Source organism: Cherax quadricarinatus, chromosome 72 (genome assembly GCF_038502225.1).
Source record: "Cherax quadricarinatus isolate ZL_2023a chromosome 72, ASM3850222v1, whole genome shotgun sequence".
NCBI classification, from domain to species: domain Eukaryota; kingdom Metazoa; phylum Arthropoda; class Malacostraca; order Decapoda; family Parastacidae; genus Cherax; species Cherax quadricarinatus.
The window spans coordinates 11,922,546-11,941,371 of NC_091363.1; the positions used below are offsets into that span (position 1 = coordinate 11,922,546).

Here is an 18,826-nt window from a genome sequence, read left to right on the forward strand (position 1 = left end):
ATAGGATAGCAGATGAACAAGGAGGCTTTAGGAAAGGTAGGGTGTGTGTGGACCAGGTGTTTACAGTGAAACATATAAGTGAACAGTATTTACATAAGGCTAAAGAGGTCTTTGTGGCATTTATGGATTTGGAAAAGGCGTATGACAGGGTGGATAGGGGGGCAATGTGGCAGATGTTGCAGGTGTATGGTGTAGTAGGTAGGTTACTGAAAGCAGTGAAGAGTTTTTACGAGGATAGTGAGGCTCAAGTTAGAGTATGTAGGAAAGAGGGAAATTATTTCCCAGTAAAAGTAGGCCTTAGACAAGGATGTGTGATGTCACCGTGGTTGTTTAATATATTTATAGATGGGGTTGTAAGAGAAGTAAATGCGAGGGTCTTGGCAAGAGGTGTGGAGTTAAAAGATAAAGAATCACACATAAAGTGGGAGTTGTCACAGTTGCTCTTTGCTGATGACACTGTGCTCTTGGGAGATTCTGAAGAGAAGTTGCAGAGATTGGTGGATGAATTTGGTAGGGTGTGCAAAAGAAGAAAATTAAAAGTGAATACAGGAAAGAGTAAGGTAATGAGGATAACAAAAAGATTAGGTGATGAAAGATTGGATATCAGATTGGAGGGAGAGAGTATGGAGGAGGTGAATGTATTCAGATATTTGGGAGTGGACGTGTCAGCGGATGGGTCTATGAAAGATGAGGTGAATCATAGAATTGATGAGGGGAAAAGGGTGAGTGGTGCACTTAGGAGTCTGTGGAGACAAAGAACTTTGTCCTTGGAGGCAAAGAGGGGAATGTATGAGAGTATAGTTTTACCAACGCTCTTATATGGGTGTGAAGCATGGGTGATGAATGTTGCAGCAAGGAGAAGGCTGGAGGCAGTGGAGATGTCATGTCTGAGGGCAATGTGTGGTGTGAATATAATGCAGAGAATTTGTAGTTTGGAAGTTAGGAGGAGGTGCGGGATTGCCAAGACTGTTGTCCAGAGGGCTGAGGAAGGGTTGTTGAGGTGGTTCGGACATGTAGAGAGAATGGAGCGAAACAGAGTGACTTCAAGAGTGTATCAGTCTGTAGCGGAAGGAAGGCGGGGTAGGGGTCGGCCTAGGAAAGGTTGGAGGGAGGGGGTAAAGGAGGTTTTGTGTGCGAGGGGCTTGGACTTCCAGCAGGCATGCGTGAGCGTGTTTGATAGGAGTGAATGGAGACAAATGGTTTTTAATACTTGACGTGCTGTTGGAGTGTGAGCAAAGTAACATTTATGAAGGGGTTCAGGGAAACCGGCAGGCCGGACTTGAGTCCTGGAGATAGGAAGTACAGTGCCTGCACTCTGAAGGAGGGGTGTTAATGTTGCAATTTAAAAACTGTAGTGTAAAGCACCCTTCTGGCAAGACAGTGATGGAGTGAATGATGGTGAAAGTTTTTCTTTTTCGGGCCACCCTGCCTTGGTGGGAATCGGCCAGTGTGATAATAAAATAATAATATAAAATATGTACACACACACACACACACAGTTCACAAGTGCAAATATCCCCAGACCTCCTTCAGAGTGCAGGCACTGCACTTCCCAGCTCCAGATCTCAACTCCGGCTAACCGGTTTTCCTGAACCTCTTCATAAACTTTACCTTGCTCACATTCAGACAGCACGTCAAGTCATAAAAACCACTTGCCGTCACTCCTAACACTCTTGCTCACACACGCCTGTTGGATGTCCAAGCCCCTCGCATACAAAACTTCTTTAAACCCCTCCCTCCAACCTTTCCTAGAACAACCTCTACCCCGCCTTTCAGAATTCTTTCTGTTCAATATATATATATATATATATATATATATATATATATATATATATATATATATATATATATATATATGGATATAGGATGCAGAATAAAGAGAGTTACCTATCACAGTATGAATATAGGATGCAGAATAAAGAGAGTTACATATCACAGTATGGATATAGGGTGCAGAATAAAGAGAGTTACCTATCACAGTATGGATATAGGATGCAGAATAAAGAGAGTTACCTATCACAGTATGAATATAGGATGCAGAATAAAGAGAGTTACATATCACAGTATGGATATAGGGTGCAGAATAAAGAGAGTTACCTATCACAGTATGAATATAGGATGCAGAATAAAGAGAGTTACATATCACAGTATGGATATAGGGTGCAGAATAAAGAGAGTTACCTATCACAGTATGGATATAGGGTGCAGAATAAAGAGAGTTATCTATCACAGTATGGATATAGGGTGCAGAATAAAGGAACAGTTATCGTCCATGACACGAAAATACGATATACACAATACAGAAGCTGCTACTGTATACAGGATGGTCATGAGATTCACAGTAATCCAGCTGCTACGGAGGCAAAACTTTTAAATACAACCTTATTCTACGGGAATCTGTAGAATACATTATTTTATCTAAATATAACAAACATAGGTAGTTAATAATTCTCATTGGGTAATGTGGTTTATCATTCCCCGACGTAACACTAACGATAACACAAGACAAAAGATCAAATTCGCAATTCAACTATTCACAATGATCCCTCGTACATGTCGTGTTGCTACTTGCAATTAATATATGGATTTTTTTTTATATTCTGGTAACAACGTATTTCTTACATTTGTTTACACATATTTTGCTGTCGTCGTGCGGTTTCCGGTACATAAACTGACGAGAGTTATTTTTCAGGTAATTTGTGGTAAGATGTTTGTGGCCTCTAGCAGGGACGAGCAAATCTGCACTAATAATGATAAACTGTGAGAAAGTTCTTGCATAACGACTGTGACCCAGAGTTTATCCAGTGGTCATCTCTGATGGTGATAACTACGACACAGAGCTTATCCAGTGGTCATCTCTGATGGTGATAACTACGACACAGCTTATCCAGAGGTCATCTCTGATGGTTATAGCTACGACACAGAGCTTATCCAGTGGTCATCTCTAATGGTGATAATTACGACAATACGGTGTGAGAGAGAGCTACAGACCGGTTCCTTCAGTGTGCAACTCAAAAAGTCATGGTATAACTCCTATAAAATATAATTTGCTGCGATAATGGCACCTGATGTAGCCCAAAGAGATATATGGCTTGAAATGCAAGAGTGTTGCTTGGTGTGGTGGTGCCTCTCCCTACACCCATCAAACTGAAGGTACCGTAGGAACTATGATCAGGGACCTGGTGAGGAAGGGAAAGAAAAAAACGCTGGAAAGGAAGGAAAGGGGTTGAAGAGGTATGGGGAGAGAAGGGAGGATAAAATAATAAGTGGCTCAATTATTTTCGATTTTTACTTGGTAATGGGTGTGCGTAGTTTTCATTTTACCTCAACATAAAATTTATATTTACATAGATTGCATAACACTGCGGTAGACGTATTTTTCAAATAAATGAAAAGTACTCTCAAGTCTCAGCAGCAGGTAATTATTACCAAGGTAAGAATAAAGACAAGGGAAAAGTTAGGGGTATGTCTGAGGCTTTTCAAAACTAGTTGTTACTTCATCAGAGGTACAAAAAAAAGTGTGTGAGAGTGAGCCAAGATCTGACCTTCCAGGTGATTTCCCATATGGTCATTGTGGAGGAAGGAAAAAGGTGATTATCATACGCAGTGACAGACCATTACAGAATGACAGTTAGGGGTCCCTTCTGTCGTATAATACTAATATATATATATATATATATATATATATATATATATATATATATATATATATATATATATATATATATGTCGTGCCGAATAGGCAGAACTTGCGATCTTGGCTTAAATAGCAACGCTCATCTTGCCATACAGGACAAGTGAAAGTTTGTGTATGCAATAATTTCGTCAAAATCATTCTGTACCTAACGAAAACAATATATTTCACTGTGTTTGTTTAGTATTAAATTATTGTAAACAAATCTAAAGTATATTTAGTTGGGTTAGGCTAAAATAAATTGTTCTTGTTATAATAAGGTTAGGTAAGTTTTCTAAGATTCTTTTGGAGCAAAATTAAAAATTTTTACATCAACATTAATGAAATAAATATATCTTTAAACGTATAAGAGAAAATTTTAGAAAGGACTTAATTTTAAATGAGTTCTTGCTAATTGACCAGTTTTACATATTCGGCACGACATTATATATATATATATATATATATATATATATATATATATATATATATATATAATATATATATATATATATATATATATATATATATATATTTTTTTTTTTTTTTTCAACAAGTCGGCCGTCTCCCACCGAGGCATATATATATATATATATACATATATATATATATATATATATATATATATATATATATACATATATATATATATATATATATATATATATATATATATATATATATATATATATATATATATATATATATATATATATATATATATATATATATATATATATATATATATATATATATACACTAGTAGTTCCAGTTTCTATGTAACATAAGAGAAGGTTGCCGCATTACTTTCCTGGTTACTAATAGAGATCACAACGCTGAAATGAGTTCCTTCATGTCTTGGAGCCTTCGTGATAAGCAATACCATATGTATAATTAAAAAATGTAATAATAATAATAATACTAATAATAATTATTATTTTTTCATTATTTCTGTTCAGGGAGAACCCGCTAAAACCGTAGGGGTCTTTCAGATCCTTTGGAACGAAATATGATTAGATTCGATCCTAGGAAGGAGAGAATAGCTTCTATACCTTGGATCGAGTTCTCTTCACCAGCCTCCAGCCTTCAAGTGGGCAAAGAATAAAAGAAATAGATAAATGCTTTTGTTCCTGTTAGGATCTCTACGTAAAGATACTTTACAAAGAAAATAACATTTTATTTACATTAACTAGTGAAAATTTACTACAACGAACTGCTTAATTCGTTGAAAACTATACGTTGAGAGACGGGGTAAGCAAATAGAAAAGAAAAAATAATATGAATTTAAAGGACAAAAAGACAGAATACACAACTAACAGGAGGCCTGGTCATGGGCCGAACCGCGGGGCATTGATCCACGGAATGATCCATACAGCTTCACTCTCCTATAAGGGACCTGTGATCCTGGAAGTAGACCCGACCTTCACTTCCCCAGATAGAACCTGTCTCCCTTCCCTAATTACTGAATAGCCTCTGCACACTGAGTGGTTACCTGATGAATACAATAATAATCTTGTGGTGGGGAGCTCGTTCCTCCCTGACTCTGGCCCCCACTACCGTTCCCCTCCAATGAACCTACTTGCATGAAGGAAAAGAGGGCAGTTAGAAATACATGTGTGATAGCTGCAGTTGACAGAAAGATGGATCTGTGGTCTTTACAGGGTCTATCTGCCACAGGACACCATTTCCTTACAAAAAGAACTAACGAAGATATGGAAAGATAAGCAAGAGCTTATTTAGCTTAGGAACATTAGAAAAACCAAAGTCTTTCTAAAGTAAAGGTCTGTAATACAATTACAAGAATCTTTAAATTAATTTCGAGGAATATCAGAAGTATTTTAATACTACTATACGACCTGCTAGGCTGCTGCTGTATTTTTAGAACAACCAAATAGACGCACTTCATCAACGAGAACCACACACCATTAGTGACGTACCACAAATAAGCTTTTTTTTTTTCAAAACAGCTCCGGAAGGCCAGGGAATGCTTACCCACTGAAGGGGTCGTCTTATTAACCCAAATCAAGGGACGCTGTATTATTTTCTGACGAATGTACTACCATCATCCACAAAGAATCAGGCTAATGGAGGTAATGGTAGGGAATTGCGGACTACTATGTAAACACGGTAGACATCACGAAAGAATTTAAAAGGCCAAACTATTTAACGCAATAAGCCTATATAATGCGCAAGTCAGTGAAGGACAAGAATTATAGTCATATTAACGCCACCTCTGAAGACCAAGAAATCGATTTTCATGAAACAGCTGAGCGGAGACCTTAGCGAACATTCAACAGACGACCTAAAAACGAACAGTGAAGACCACAATTCATGGGACAAGACTGATAATTTTAAGGAGTTCTAAAATTCTTTCAGTGGTATATTTGAGGAAAAACGATGGCACATTGAACTCTGCAAGATGGAAATGAAATCTTTTTGTGCATCAACACAAGAGACTCTGAACAATAACAAATGTCACTGCTTAACGCTATAACTACAGTCACTTTGCTAGAAACTGCCTTCTGAAAGACAAGAAATTCTGCTGTACCTTCAAGAACTATATAAAAAAAAAATATGCCTTAACTATAAAGGTGATCATCATATATTAACATCTAAATTCCCCGCAACAAAGTCTATAACAGATGCCAAGGTATAGCAATATCCGATGAATTAGTAGTTCATAGCAAATTGTCAATATAGATTTTCTAGGCTCTGAAGGACAGAAGAGCAAAAGGATTGTTTTATGGAAATATTCAAGGGTACACAGAACGAAACTGGACCCACCCAGGAAGGTGTATTCAGTCCATTGTTATTCAGTGTTCTAGTGAGCACAGGACTATATCAGTTAACATATTGATGTGGCTAGTGTAGGGTGTGTTGATGATATATTGTTTCAATCCTCATGTTATGGCAAATTGAAACACTGAAATAACTGGATGCATAGCGCAGGAAAGTGGGATTTGTGATAGTAGTGAAAAACAAAAGCATTCTTACATCTTAAGAGAAATGAGGAGTTTAAAATAGCAGATAAAGTTGTTGACACGAAGTGGTACGAAGTTGTAATAATAGGTTAAGATCACCTAAAATAATGTTATGGTACTGGAGTGGAGCATCAATATCAGTACTACGTATAATGTATATTGCATACCTCAGGACTGTTACAGACAAGTGAATCTGCAGAGCGTTATAATAAAGTTACCCATCATGAAACACTTTTTATGGTAAGAGAATTATAAATATAAGAGCAGAGACGATGGTAGTCAGGATTCGTTTAGTTACCAGTACAAGTGGCAGGTGGATGTAGCAACTCCAAGAGAGGAAAGACAATGTAAAGTGAGCGGAAAGGAGGATAAACAAACTCTCTAGCACTATATCTTAGAATGCAGCAGATTACAAGAATATATAATGCTACAAACATGTTTGAACAGTGTACGCATGTTGTAACTAAGGCTGGTACTATTTTATACAAATATGCAGAATTTGCTGTAATTCGATAATGATAATTTGTAAAGGCAGAGATTGTTATAGATAAGCAGACTCTTAATTTAAAGGTAATGATAGTTGTATATTAAAAAAACTAATGACGTGTTAACTATTTAGGTTGTAATGTATTGCATTTTGAGATTTTACCCTCGGGGTGAAATTTGAAAAAAAATAAAAACTCAGAATTCGAAACAAAGGATTCAAATTAGATTTCGATTTAGAAAGGATGTACGGAAGTCATTATTCGGAAATAGTCGTCGACAAGTGGAACAATGTGAAGCTCAAACCTCAGATAATGTTCTTCTATGTTCTTATGTTTTCATATATTCATGTTCATTGACCTCGCTGGAGTGGAGCTACAATAACAACAAGAGTCGTATGATAAATTACACATGTGCAACACTTGGGTATGTTTAATGAGGAAACGTTTCGCCACACAGTAGCTTCATCAGTCCGTACAAAGAAGAATGGTGAAGAACAGGAGTCTGAGGTAATCAAATACAGCACATATGCTGTATTCTTTTCAAGATTGATAGACTGATCACATTCACTCAGGGCTGAGGGAATGATTACCTCAAACTCCTCCTGTTCTTCACCATTCTCCTTTGTATGGACTGATGAAGCCACAGTGTGGCGAAACGTTTCCTCATTATTGCACATGTGTCTAATTTATCAACCTGAGGTTCTCTGAACACTTCATCTACAACAGCTCGTATGATTTAGGTTTCACGAGGAAGAGTCCTTGAGAGTGTTGGTGTGCAATATGAAGTGAAGCCACACAAGGCAGTTTGCATATTTTATGAGCACTTCAATGAGGGAAAGTGTATATTTGTACTCAGTTGAGGTTGCCGAGGCCGTGTTACAGCTCCTGGTTCTGCCTTTTAACTCTCTCTCAAGTGCCTTATTTACTTCCTAGATCCTAGTACAGAGTACTGCTAAATCAACTTTTGACTCAATTGTTTAAATTTATCTCACTTGTCCTAGTTTTTTTCCTGCTTTATGTCACAATTCTTAAATTTGAAAGCTTCCTTAATTTTGTACCAAAAGAACCTTAGAAAACTTGCCTAACCTTATTATAACAAGAGCAATTTAATTTAGCCTAATCCAACTAAATATATTTTAGACAAGTTTACAATAATTTAATAATGAACAGACGCAATGAAATATATTTTTTTGTTAGGTTCAGAATGATTTTTGCGAAATTATTGCATATACAAATTTTCGCTTGCCCTATATGGCAAGATGAGCGTTGCTATTTAAGCCAAGATCGCAAGTTCTGCCTATTCGGCACGACATATATATATATATATATATATATATATATATATATATATATATATATATATATATATATATATATATATATATATGTGTATATATATATATATATATATATATATATATATATATATATATATATATATATATGTGTATATATATATATATATATATATATATATATATATATATATATATATATATATATATATATATATATATGTGTATATATATATATATATATATATATATATATATATATATATATGTGTATATATATATATATATATATATATATATATGTGTATATATATATATATATATATATACACATATATATATATATATATATATATATATATATATATATATATATATATATATATATATATATATATATATTTATATATTTGCACTAATCATAAAGCTCATGGTAAAAAATAGTTAAAGAAGACCTTGAGTACAGTGGAACCCCGAATATCGGCCATAATTCGTTCCAGAAGGCTGTTCGAGTGCCGTTACCGAACGAATTTGTTCCCATAAGGAATAATGTAAATTAGATTAGTCCGTTTCAGACCCCCAAAAATACACTTACATAATTGTTCGAGTTGGGAGCTGTTCGAAATTCGGGGTACCACTTAATATCATCCCTTGTAACAAGACTTAATGATCTCCATGACACACAACACAACCTTGTCCCTTGTAACAAGACTTAATGATCTCCATGACACACAACACAACCTTGTCCCTTGTAACAAGACTTAATGATCTCCATGACACACAACACAACCTTGTCCCATGCTCATCTTCACAAGTAACACCGTGACGTCATAACTCACGGGAGCATCCACCGTATATAAACAGTTCGCCTCCGTGACAGAGCATCAGTCGACCTCATCTCAATCACCAACAATGTCCTTCAAGGTAAACTGTTAACGTATATTGTAGCATTGTGTGAAGTTAATTTGCTAAGTTTAAAATCCATAGTTTGTGTGTGAATCATTAAGAACATAAGAAAAGAGGCACACTGCAGTAGGCCTGTTGGCCCATACTAGGCAGGTCCAAAAAACTGCAGTTAGCTATACACTAAGAATCCTTTTATCTCTAGAAAAGAGATTTAAGCGCTTTCTCTCGGTGTATATTCCCAGAGATATATACACATCTTGGATGTATAAACCCGTTTGTGACTGCGAAATACCGCTTCTATTTATAATTTGTTCTCCATATTCAGTGGTCTCGGGAACACAACACGTTCAATTGATTATAATTTATGTATTTATTAATTACCAGCAAAAAACACTGATGCAAAATTTGATAATATACAATATGCAAATTAGAAATTGTATACTGAGAACTGAAGTTACTTAAGCAAGTGTAAGTTTTTTGCAGTATATTTTCCGTATAAGAAATATCAAAATACTTTTTCCCTGCACTAACCTAACTTCTAGCAGGTCTGGATTTTTTAACACTTTTGTATTTTTGCTTAGAATGTGAGTTCCACACATTTGCATATCATGTTTGGCTGCAAGTCGAGCACTTTCATCACTAGCTTAGGTTAGGTAAGGTTCGTCAGGAAACAAGACAAGTGCTTCCTGACGCGGGTCTTAGTCAGATGATGACCCGCCGTTGAAGCTTTTGGTCATCTGACCGAGGCCTTCCGCTGGCTTACCGGTTCACCCTTTCAAAATTATAGTCATTTATAACCGTTTAGTTATATTCTCTCGTCATTAAGTTACAGATAAATTTTACGTCGTAATAGCCGAGGTGCAGTGGGATTGAAACGTACACTGGACACAGGAGCATCGCCTCCAAACGCTAACATTCATAGTCACAGAGTAAGTAGGTGACGGAGAGCATGTGGGTTACCGCAGCATGAACCACCACACTCAGTGAATGGTAAGGCTCTAATTAAGAAGATAATGCCAGGAAGGTTGTGCGTGTAATTACTTATTTGCAATCAGCTATGTGTGTGTGTGTGTGTGTGTGTGTGTGTGTGTGTGTGTGTGTGTGTGTGTGTGTGTGTGTGTGTGTGTGTGTGTGTGTGTGTGTCTTCACTTCACTAGTTACAGCATCATGGGCCCCAGCATACCTACTTCAAGTTCTCTATGTGGTTAATCTCCACTGCTTCACTGTACGGGTCATTCTGCCTTCTGACCGCCCCGAAGTTGAAGAAATACGTCTTTACATCTCTGTGACTCACCCAGACTGTGACTAAGAAGAGCCTTCTAAAATGCAGGTGTTTATATACTGATAAATAAACACCTTTGTAAAGTGTTTATTTACCAGTACATCATGTGTAAGGTGCAGTATGTGTAAGGTACAGCAAGTATAATGAAACCAACATCCAGATATTTGACTGATACACATGTGTGGCAGGCATAAGAAGACTAACACCCAGGTACCTATTCACTGGTAGATGAAAAAGAGCAGGAAATGTAAGGAGTCTAACACCCAGATACCTATTTACAGATAAGTGAACAAGTTCAGCAGGTGTAAGGAGACATGGCAATCTATCTGGGCCAAACGAGTACTCGTGTCCGGCACTTGTCAGTGTCGAAGCCGCTCAACACTGCCTACCAGGCCCAGCCTCACTTTCCCAAGCAGTCCATGGAGAGCTAATTACCTCATTTGTGTTGACAAATAAAGCCACAATACCATAACTAACACAATTCATAAATGACCCACGTTTCAGAAAGAAAACCTTAGACGAAGTTTCGGTCAGTAGTGACTTCAGATAGTTCCTGACTATGGAACTGAACTTCTCCAGGCCGAGGGACTGACAACCTCAAATTCTACGACTTTAAGGGTGATGGACTGATTACATCGTCTTCACATCTCTACTGTTCCTGCCTACTTTCTGTATTCGACTGAAGAAGCCTACTGTGTAGGCGAAACGTTTCGGAATAAAGTTGTCTAACTGTTGCATATGTGTCTTACCTAACCACACTTCATAATAGCCCAGTACAGAACGACATTTCATCTTAAGTTCCTTCCGGAAATTGTGGATTAATAATGAATTAGTTTTGTTGTTTTAAAATAAATCTTTGCCTACGTAACACGTCCTATGATTAATAAAACTTGGATAAAAATTTACGTGTGGGATTGTTGTCTAAGGGATAATCCCTGACTGTATTTTTTTATGGATGTCCGTAATTCACCCTTAAAATATTAATATTTTTAAAATTTCTAACAGGTTCTACTTGCCTTAGTGCTTTTGGTGGGAGCGCTGGGGCGTCCCGACTCAGGCCCTACCTATAGTCCATCAACACCAGGCCCTACCTATGGCCCTCCTACCCCAGGCCCAACATATGGCACAGTTACTCCAGGCCCATCCTATGGCCTTCCTTCCCCAGGCTCAACATATGGCCCTCCTACCCCAGGTCCAACATATGGCCCTCCAACACCAGGCTCTACCTATCGCCCGCCCACGAAAGGCTCTACCTACCGCCCGCCCACTCAACGCTCTACGTATCGTCCGCCCACCCAAGGCTCTACATACCGCCCTCCAACTACCACCCCAGTGTATGGTTCACCATCATCAGAGGTAAATGAAGTTTTTATTAGCTGGTGGTATATTATGGAGATCATCTTCCGGTCTATGACCAGTCATGCTGGTTGACGGTCACTGACCACCTCTACTGATTAACGTGGAGGTAAATAATGGCTTAAATTGACACTGGTAGCAGAGAAGTCTCTTATAACACAGTCTCACTCAAAATTGGGCTTTATCAAGGTGACGGCTCTGCTCAGTTGGTCTAAACATTGATTAGTTTGTAGTTTCATGTGTTTGGCACCATTATTATATCAGAGTTGTTATTTGCCGCTTAGAGGTCATTTTATCTAAGTCTTAGATGCTTATTTATATGTGACTTCAGTTTAAAGTCTTAATACCAATTTTCTGATTTCAAAGTATTTGCTGCGATCTTCATTGTTAGAAAACTATCCTTAAACAAGTGACCCATATCAACACAACATTAGAGTGACACATAAATCTGACTGTAACTTCTCTGGTGAAACACACAATATATGTTAATATTATTATTGCTGCAGGCTCCAGCTCGGTATAACTTCACCTGGCAAGTGAAGGACGACGCCTCTGGCAACGACTACGGTCAACAGGAGACTCGTGATGGTGCCGACACCCAGGGCTCCTACTATGTGCAGCTCCCCGACGGTCGTCTGGAGAGGGTGACCTACACTGTCAACGGTGGCTCTGGCTACGTGCCCCAGGTGACCTACGAGGGTAATTCCACACCTCAGCCTTACTACACATCTACATCCTCTGCTTACAACTAATTCAACTGTGACCCTAGGTGTTCTGACAAGGTCACACTACACCACAGTCCTGACCAGTGTCTTCGGGAACGTGTCCCACCTGTACAGGCCACACCCTTACATAATTCCTGCCAATAGCTATCTCATGAGTAATAGAAATATCATAAGAAATAAAAAGTCTAAATAAAAACGTGGTTTGCATTATCCTGTTAATCATTTAGACGTAGAAAGTGCTTGTAACGAAGCCATGAAACTTTAAAAAAATGGATGGGTTATGGACACTAAATTGTGAATTGTACACAAAACCAATGACCAAGCTAAATTAAAATAGAAATTTGCCGTTTTGGACTACAGAAATCACTAAAAATGTTAATGAAATGGGAGCAATTAAAAAGAAGAGCAATCATAATTAAAGCGAAGAAGAAAGGAGAGGAGGAGGATCGATAAATTAAATCAAATATCTGAACCGAGGAACAGAGTGAATGAGGAATGACATATGATGCTAAGAAATCTTGAAGAACCCCTGGAATCCACAGTAAAACCAAGAAAGAGAAAATAGGAGAAGAGACATATGAGACTGAAAAAAAAGATAAGCATAGATACCGAGGGAGGAACTGAGAATGGCGAGGAAACAGCAAGAGTGATCAATATGATACAAAATTATATACTGGGTAATCCAGGTTAGCGTAACACAAAATGTATTAACCTTTATCTGTTATGTTACTCTCATGAAAGACGAAGTTTTTTTAATGTCAAAATTCTCACAATAATTGTAAACTATTGTAAAAGGTTTCCTTTCAGTACTTTCACACCTTGGCAGTTTTTTTTTATGAAGCAGCATCAGTGTATTGTAAGGATTGTTTAGCAATGATCTAGATCAGTTAATACAGGAGTTAAAGTATCGTAACTTTTCTCAATGTGTTAGCTTTCTTACTAAATTTCTTGAGAATAATATATCAGTAAATTTATCTACATGCAAATTCAACTTGATAGTATCCTGACCCTAAGATGCATCAGCCATTAAATACTGAAGTTATTCACAAGAACTAAACTGGAAATTATGTGGTTTAACGAGAATAATTTTTTCACTATTTAATACATAAAATTGTCATGTCTATTCCCACACATATGAATTTTAATCTCCACCGTTGCATTTTTTTTGCGCCTTTTCTGAGCTTCTGAGGCTACACCACTGAGGCTTCTGGATGTTATCTGAGTCATTCCAGGATGCTGGTAATGGGTTCAATAACTTTAGTCATAGGACACGTGAAGAAGCCAATTGTTCCGAGAATTTGATCCTTGTTACTGTACATAAGTGCGGAAAATTTGAAGCCGATTGGACGAGGCGTTCTCGAGTTATGACTGAAATAAAATCTTAAAGTTTGAAGAATAAAGAATCTCTTAACAGTCGCCCTTCGGGTATATGTTAGGATATCCTTCAGATATCCTAACATATCCCTTAACGTATGTATGCATTCAGTTTTGTACTTTATTAGTACTGAGGAATATATATTATATTCTGCTTTTGTTCTGTATAAATATCTTAATATGGATATCAGAATGTTATATATCCCTGTCCACTGAATATACTATAAACTGCAGTTTTGTGTTTAGTTTCTATCATTCTCCAAACATCTGCTTTATTTTTATCGAAAGAGAACGGCGAAGCACAGTACCATGACTGGAACAATACACAGATAACCAGCACACAGGAGAGAGAAAAGCATATTTATCAATACAGAACATAAGTGATAGCTGTGCCGCCCACTGGTCATCCTGTAATGAGCTGTGGAGCATAATAAACATGTGACACGAAGGGTCCTTTTCAGACACCAGAGGACATAATTACATCTTGGCAAATTTTAGTTATTTTACGTATTACAATTACTTTACATATCTAACCTACAAAATACAACACGGGAATACTATCTCAAAAAACTTTTAGTACCTTATTCCCACTTAAAAAAATCGTAAGTGGATTATAACCTCTTCACACATCAGTTCATTAACCTAGCGGTGCAAGAAAGTAGATACCGTCTGAAGATATCAGATATATTACCGCGTATATTGTATTTCTTATAGAGTCTGCTTGGACGTATATCTGAAAGGCTGATGTTTGAGCATTCTAAGATATTGTGCATGGCCCTGTTTCTGTCCACACTTTAAATTTGGTTCATCGACATTTCTGTAAAAAATGAACTGCCAGAAGTAACAATTTAATGACTGTAAATTTCCATATACACATGCTTCACATGACATTTCATTATAATGGGCAACTGATCTGCAACTGATCTGCTGGTTGTGCATTCTTCAAACTCGTTTCCTAGTTTTCTCTAACAATGTTTTATGAACTTCAATTTAAGAAACCCAAATAATACTCGACATTCTCTTTGATACCAGTTTAGCTAAGTCATCGACTTCATCATCCTCCCAGAGGCCATGTGAGAGGGAATCCATAAAAACTCAACAATAATCCCCTTTTAATAATCCGTGCCTGGTTTATATACAATCATGTTGCTTGTACAAAAGCCAGGTAATTTAGAGCCAGGTAGTTTCTATAAGCTTGAGGGCTACAAGGATGGCTTGTATTTCAGTGTGTAAGGTGAACCATATATGGGATTGTACCCTACAAAAGTTCTGAGTAAGCTTTGAATCTTTCCTAATATTGTTGATTTATTTTATGTACAGATACTAGCATACCTGATTCCTAGATATTTACATAATGACATTTACTCTATAGTCCTGCCACTGACCATTGATTTTGTTAGTCCAATTATAGTTAGCAATGTGTCTGACGAACACTTTGGTTTTTCTCTATCAAGAAATTATAAGGCCAAAATTAAAACAGACTCTTGTAAATGATTTAGAATGCTTGATATTCTTTGGTTTTTCTAGTAATATTAGTAGGGCATTGATTAATATATATTATAGAGTGATGGACCTAAGACACCGCCTTGAGGGGTGCAAAGCAACATTTCTTTAAAGTCACTGTTATAGTCCTGAAACAATGCAACATTTTTCTCTGAGATAACCCAAAGAACTATACATGTATTGATATGGTGTATATTTTATAGTTTCCCCTCAAGGGATGTTCCTTAACTCCGACAAGGACTCTTGATTCAAGGAATATGACCCGACATCCCCTTCCTTAGATCGAACCTGATTGCCTCCCATTCCCCCAGACGCTGAGTGACTCCCAGCGGTTTTAGAGCTTCCCAAAGAATGTAATAAGAATAAGAATAATAATCAGAGTAAACTTAGACAGAACCTGATGATGGTGAGCGATCGCCAGCACGTAGTTTTTTTTTTTTAAGAAATTATCCACGGAAGTAAAATTAAAATCCATTATATTGCCTCATATAGTATAACTACAAGTGTGTGTGTGTGTGTGTATATATATATATATATATATATATATATATATATATATATATATATATATATATATATATATACGAGCAATAAAATCACAGTAAATAGGTGATATGAAAATATGAAAAACAACCACTGTGAAAAAATAGGGAAGTTCCAAGAGTTTTCGTGATTTCTCACATTATCATAGACCTGTAAAAGTGTGTGTGTGTGTGTGTGCACATGTGAATGAATAAGTCGTAATGACATCTATATAATACGTAATAGCTGTATTTTAAGGCAATTTTACGTAATACGAACAACATTCTCAACCTTGGCCCAGGGACTTCTTCCTCAGGGAGATCGTGACGTCATCGCACAGGTGAGTGGCGGAGTGTATCCTCCAGTATAAAAACAGATCACTTCATCCACTGAGCATCAGTCCAACTCGTCTTCCATTTTAAGAATGGCTTTCAAGGTACAGTGCGCCTCTCTAGTGGGATTTATTTAACCTACACATATCACTCGATCACTTAAGTCAGTGACTTGCTATGTATCTGTGAAGAACTTGCTTGGCTTCAAGAAGTGAGCAAAAGTAATCTAACCAACTAAAACACTTGCTTGAACGTTCCTTACCGACTGTTTGTATTAATTACTGAGCACGATAAAACACAGTAAGCGTTCATATTTTGTTTTACAGTAACTAACTATTTACAGGTTGTGCTCTTCGCCATTCTTGTGGTGAGAGCATTGGGCCGCCCTGATGCTCCCCTAAATTACCAACCCCCGTCTTCCGGCTCTACATACGGCCCCCCAGCACCAGGACCTGCATACGGTCCCCCAACACCAGGACCAACATACGGCCCCCCAACACCAGGACCAACATACGGCCCCCCAACACCAGGACCTACATATGGTCCCCCAACACCAGGACCAACATACGGCCCCCCAACACCAGGACCAACATACGGTCCACCAACACCGGGACCAAAATACGGCCCCCCAACACAAGGACCGACCTACCGTCCGCCAACACCAGGACCAAAATATGGCCCCCCAACACCTAGACCATCATACGGCCCCCCAACACCAGGACCAACATACGGTCCACCAACACCGGGACCAAAATACGGCCCCCCAACACAAGGACCAACATACCGTCCACCAACACCAGGACCAAAATATGGCCCCCCAACACCTGGACCATCATACGGCCCCCCAACACCTGGACCAACATACGGCCCCCCAACACCAGGACAAACATACGGTCCACCAACGCCGGCACCAATATACGGTGTCCCCACCTCTGAGGTGATGTAACCATATATCTTATTATTTATCCTAAAAAAAGCCAGTGACCAATATCAACTTAAGATTACACTTAACCCAGGCTGTATCTCTTCTGTGAGATACTCAGTGTTATTATTGTTATTGCAGGCTCCTGCTCGGTACAACTTCACCTGGCAAGTGAAAGATGACGCCTCCGGTAACGACTACGGTCACCAGGAGACCCGTGATGGTGCCGACACCCAGGGCTCCTACTATGTGCTGCTTCCTGACGGTCGTCTGGAGAGGGTGACCTACACTGTCAACGGTGACTCCGGCTACGTGGCCCAGGTGACCTATGAAGGTCAAGCCACATCCCAGCCTCAGTCCTACTACACACCAGCTCCTGCCTACAACGGCCAAACCACTCCTCAGTCCTCCTACTCACCAGCTCCTGTGTACGGCTGATTTGATAGTGACCTCAGAAGGCCACATCACATGCTTGTGCCTGCAGCTCAGTCAGCTAGCAGCATGTAAGCTCTCATTTGTATGAAATTATTGTAAAAAACCCAAATGGATATTTTGCAATAAACTTTCTCAGAATTTCATGTTAATTTATTTGTACACAAGTATTTTTCAATTTTGTCCTACATAATACATTGGAGAAACAGGCTGATTAAGGTGTAATAAATTAATTAACCAAAGGTAGACACCAGGGAACCATCTCTAATAAAGTCGACTTACAGTCATCGGCTTAAATAAAAGCAAATAGAAAGAGATAAGAGAAGTGTATTTTAAACATGGGAAAAAATGCAAAGAGAAATACAAATGAGGGATACACACACACACACACATAATATAATATAATATAATATATATATATATATATATATATATATATATATATATATATATATATATATATATATATATATATATTTCTTCTTCTCTTTTTTAGTAAATGTCTACAGTTGAAGGGGTTACTAGCCCATTGCTCCCGGCATTTTAGTCGCCTCATACGACACGCATGGCTTACGGAGGAAAGATTCTTTTCCACTTCCCCATGGACAATAGAAGAAATAAAGAAGAACAAGAGCTATTTAGAAAAAGGGGAAAAACCTAGATGTATGTATATATATATGCATGTGCGTGTCTGTGAAGTGTGACCAAAGTGTAAGTAGGAGTAGCAAGATATCCCTGTTATCTAGCGTGTTTATGAGACAGAAAAAGAAACCAGCAATCCTACCATCATGCAAAACAGTTACAGGTTTCTGTTTCACAGTCATCTGGCAGGACGGTAGTACTTCCCTGGGTGGTTGCTGTCTACCAACCTACTACCTGAAGGAGGGGTGTTAATGTTGCAGTTTAAAAACTGTAGTGTAAAGCACCCTTCTGGCAAGACAGTGATGGAGTGAATGATGGTGAAAGTTTTTCTTTTTCGGGCCACCCTGCCTTGGTGGGAATCGGCCAGTGTGATAATATATATATATATATATATAT

At 37.9% G+C, this 18,826-nt stretch overlaps 1 protein-coding gene across 1 annotated transcript; it reads left to right on the top strand.

The window, feature by feature from the left end:
• Positions 1 to 16,499: 16,499 nt before the first annotated feature.
• On the top strand, positions 16,500 to 17,924 carry LOC138854843 (proline-rich protein HaeIII subfamily 1-like). Its single transcript, XM_070100194.1, has 3 exons — positions 16,500 to 16,538; positions 16,778 to 17,371; positions 17,498 to 17,924. The coding sequence occupies exons 1-3, from the start codon at positions 16,527 to 16,529 to the stop codon at positions 17,792 to 17,794; spliced, it is 903 nt and encodes a 300-aa protein (XP_069956295.1). The 5' UTR covers positions 16,500 to 16,526; the 3' UTR covers positions 17,795 to 17,924.
• The last annotated feature ends 902 nt before the right edge of the window (positions 17,925 to 18,826 follow it).

Excerpts from the sequence above, each read along its gene's own strand:
- LOC138854843 (XM_070100194.1), top strand. Across the intron at positions 17,372-17,497 it reads ACGGTGTCCCCACCTCTGAG|GCTCCTGCTCGGTACAACTT; the intron begins GTGATGTAACCA and ends TTGTTATTGCAG.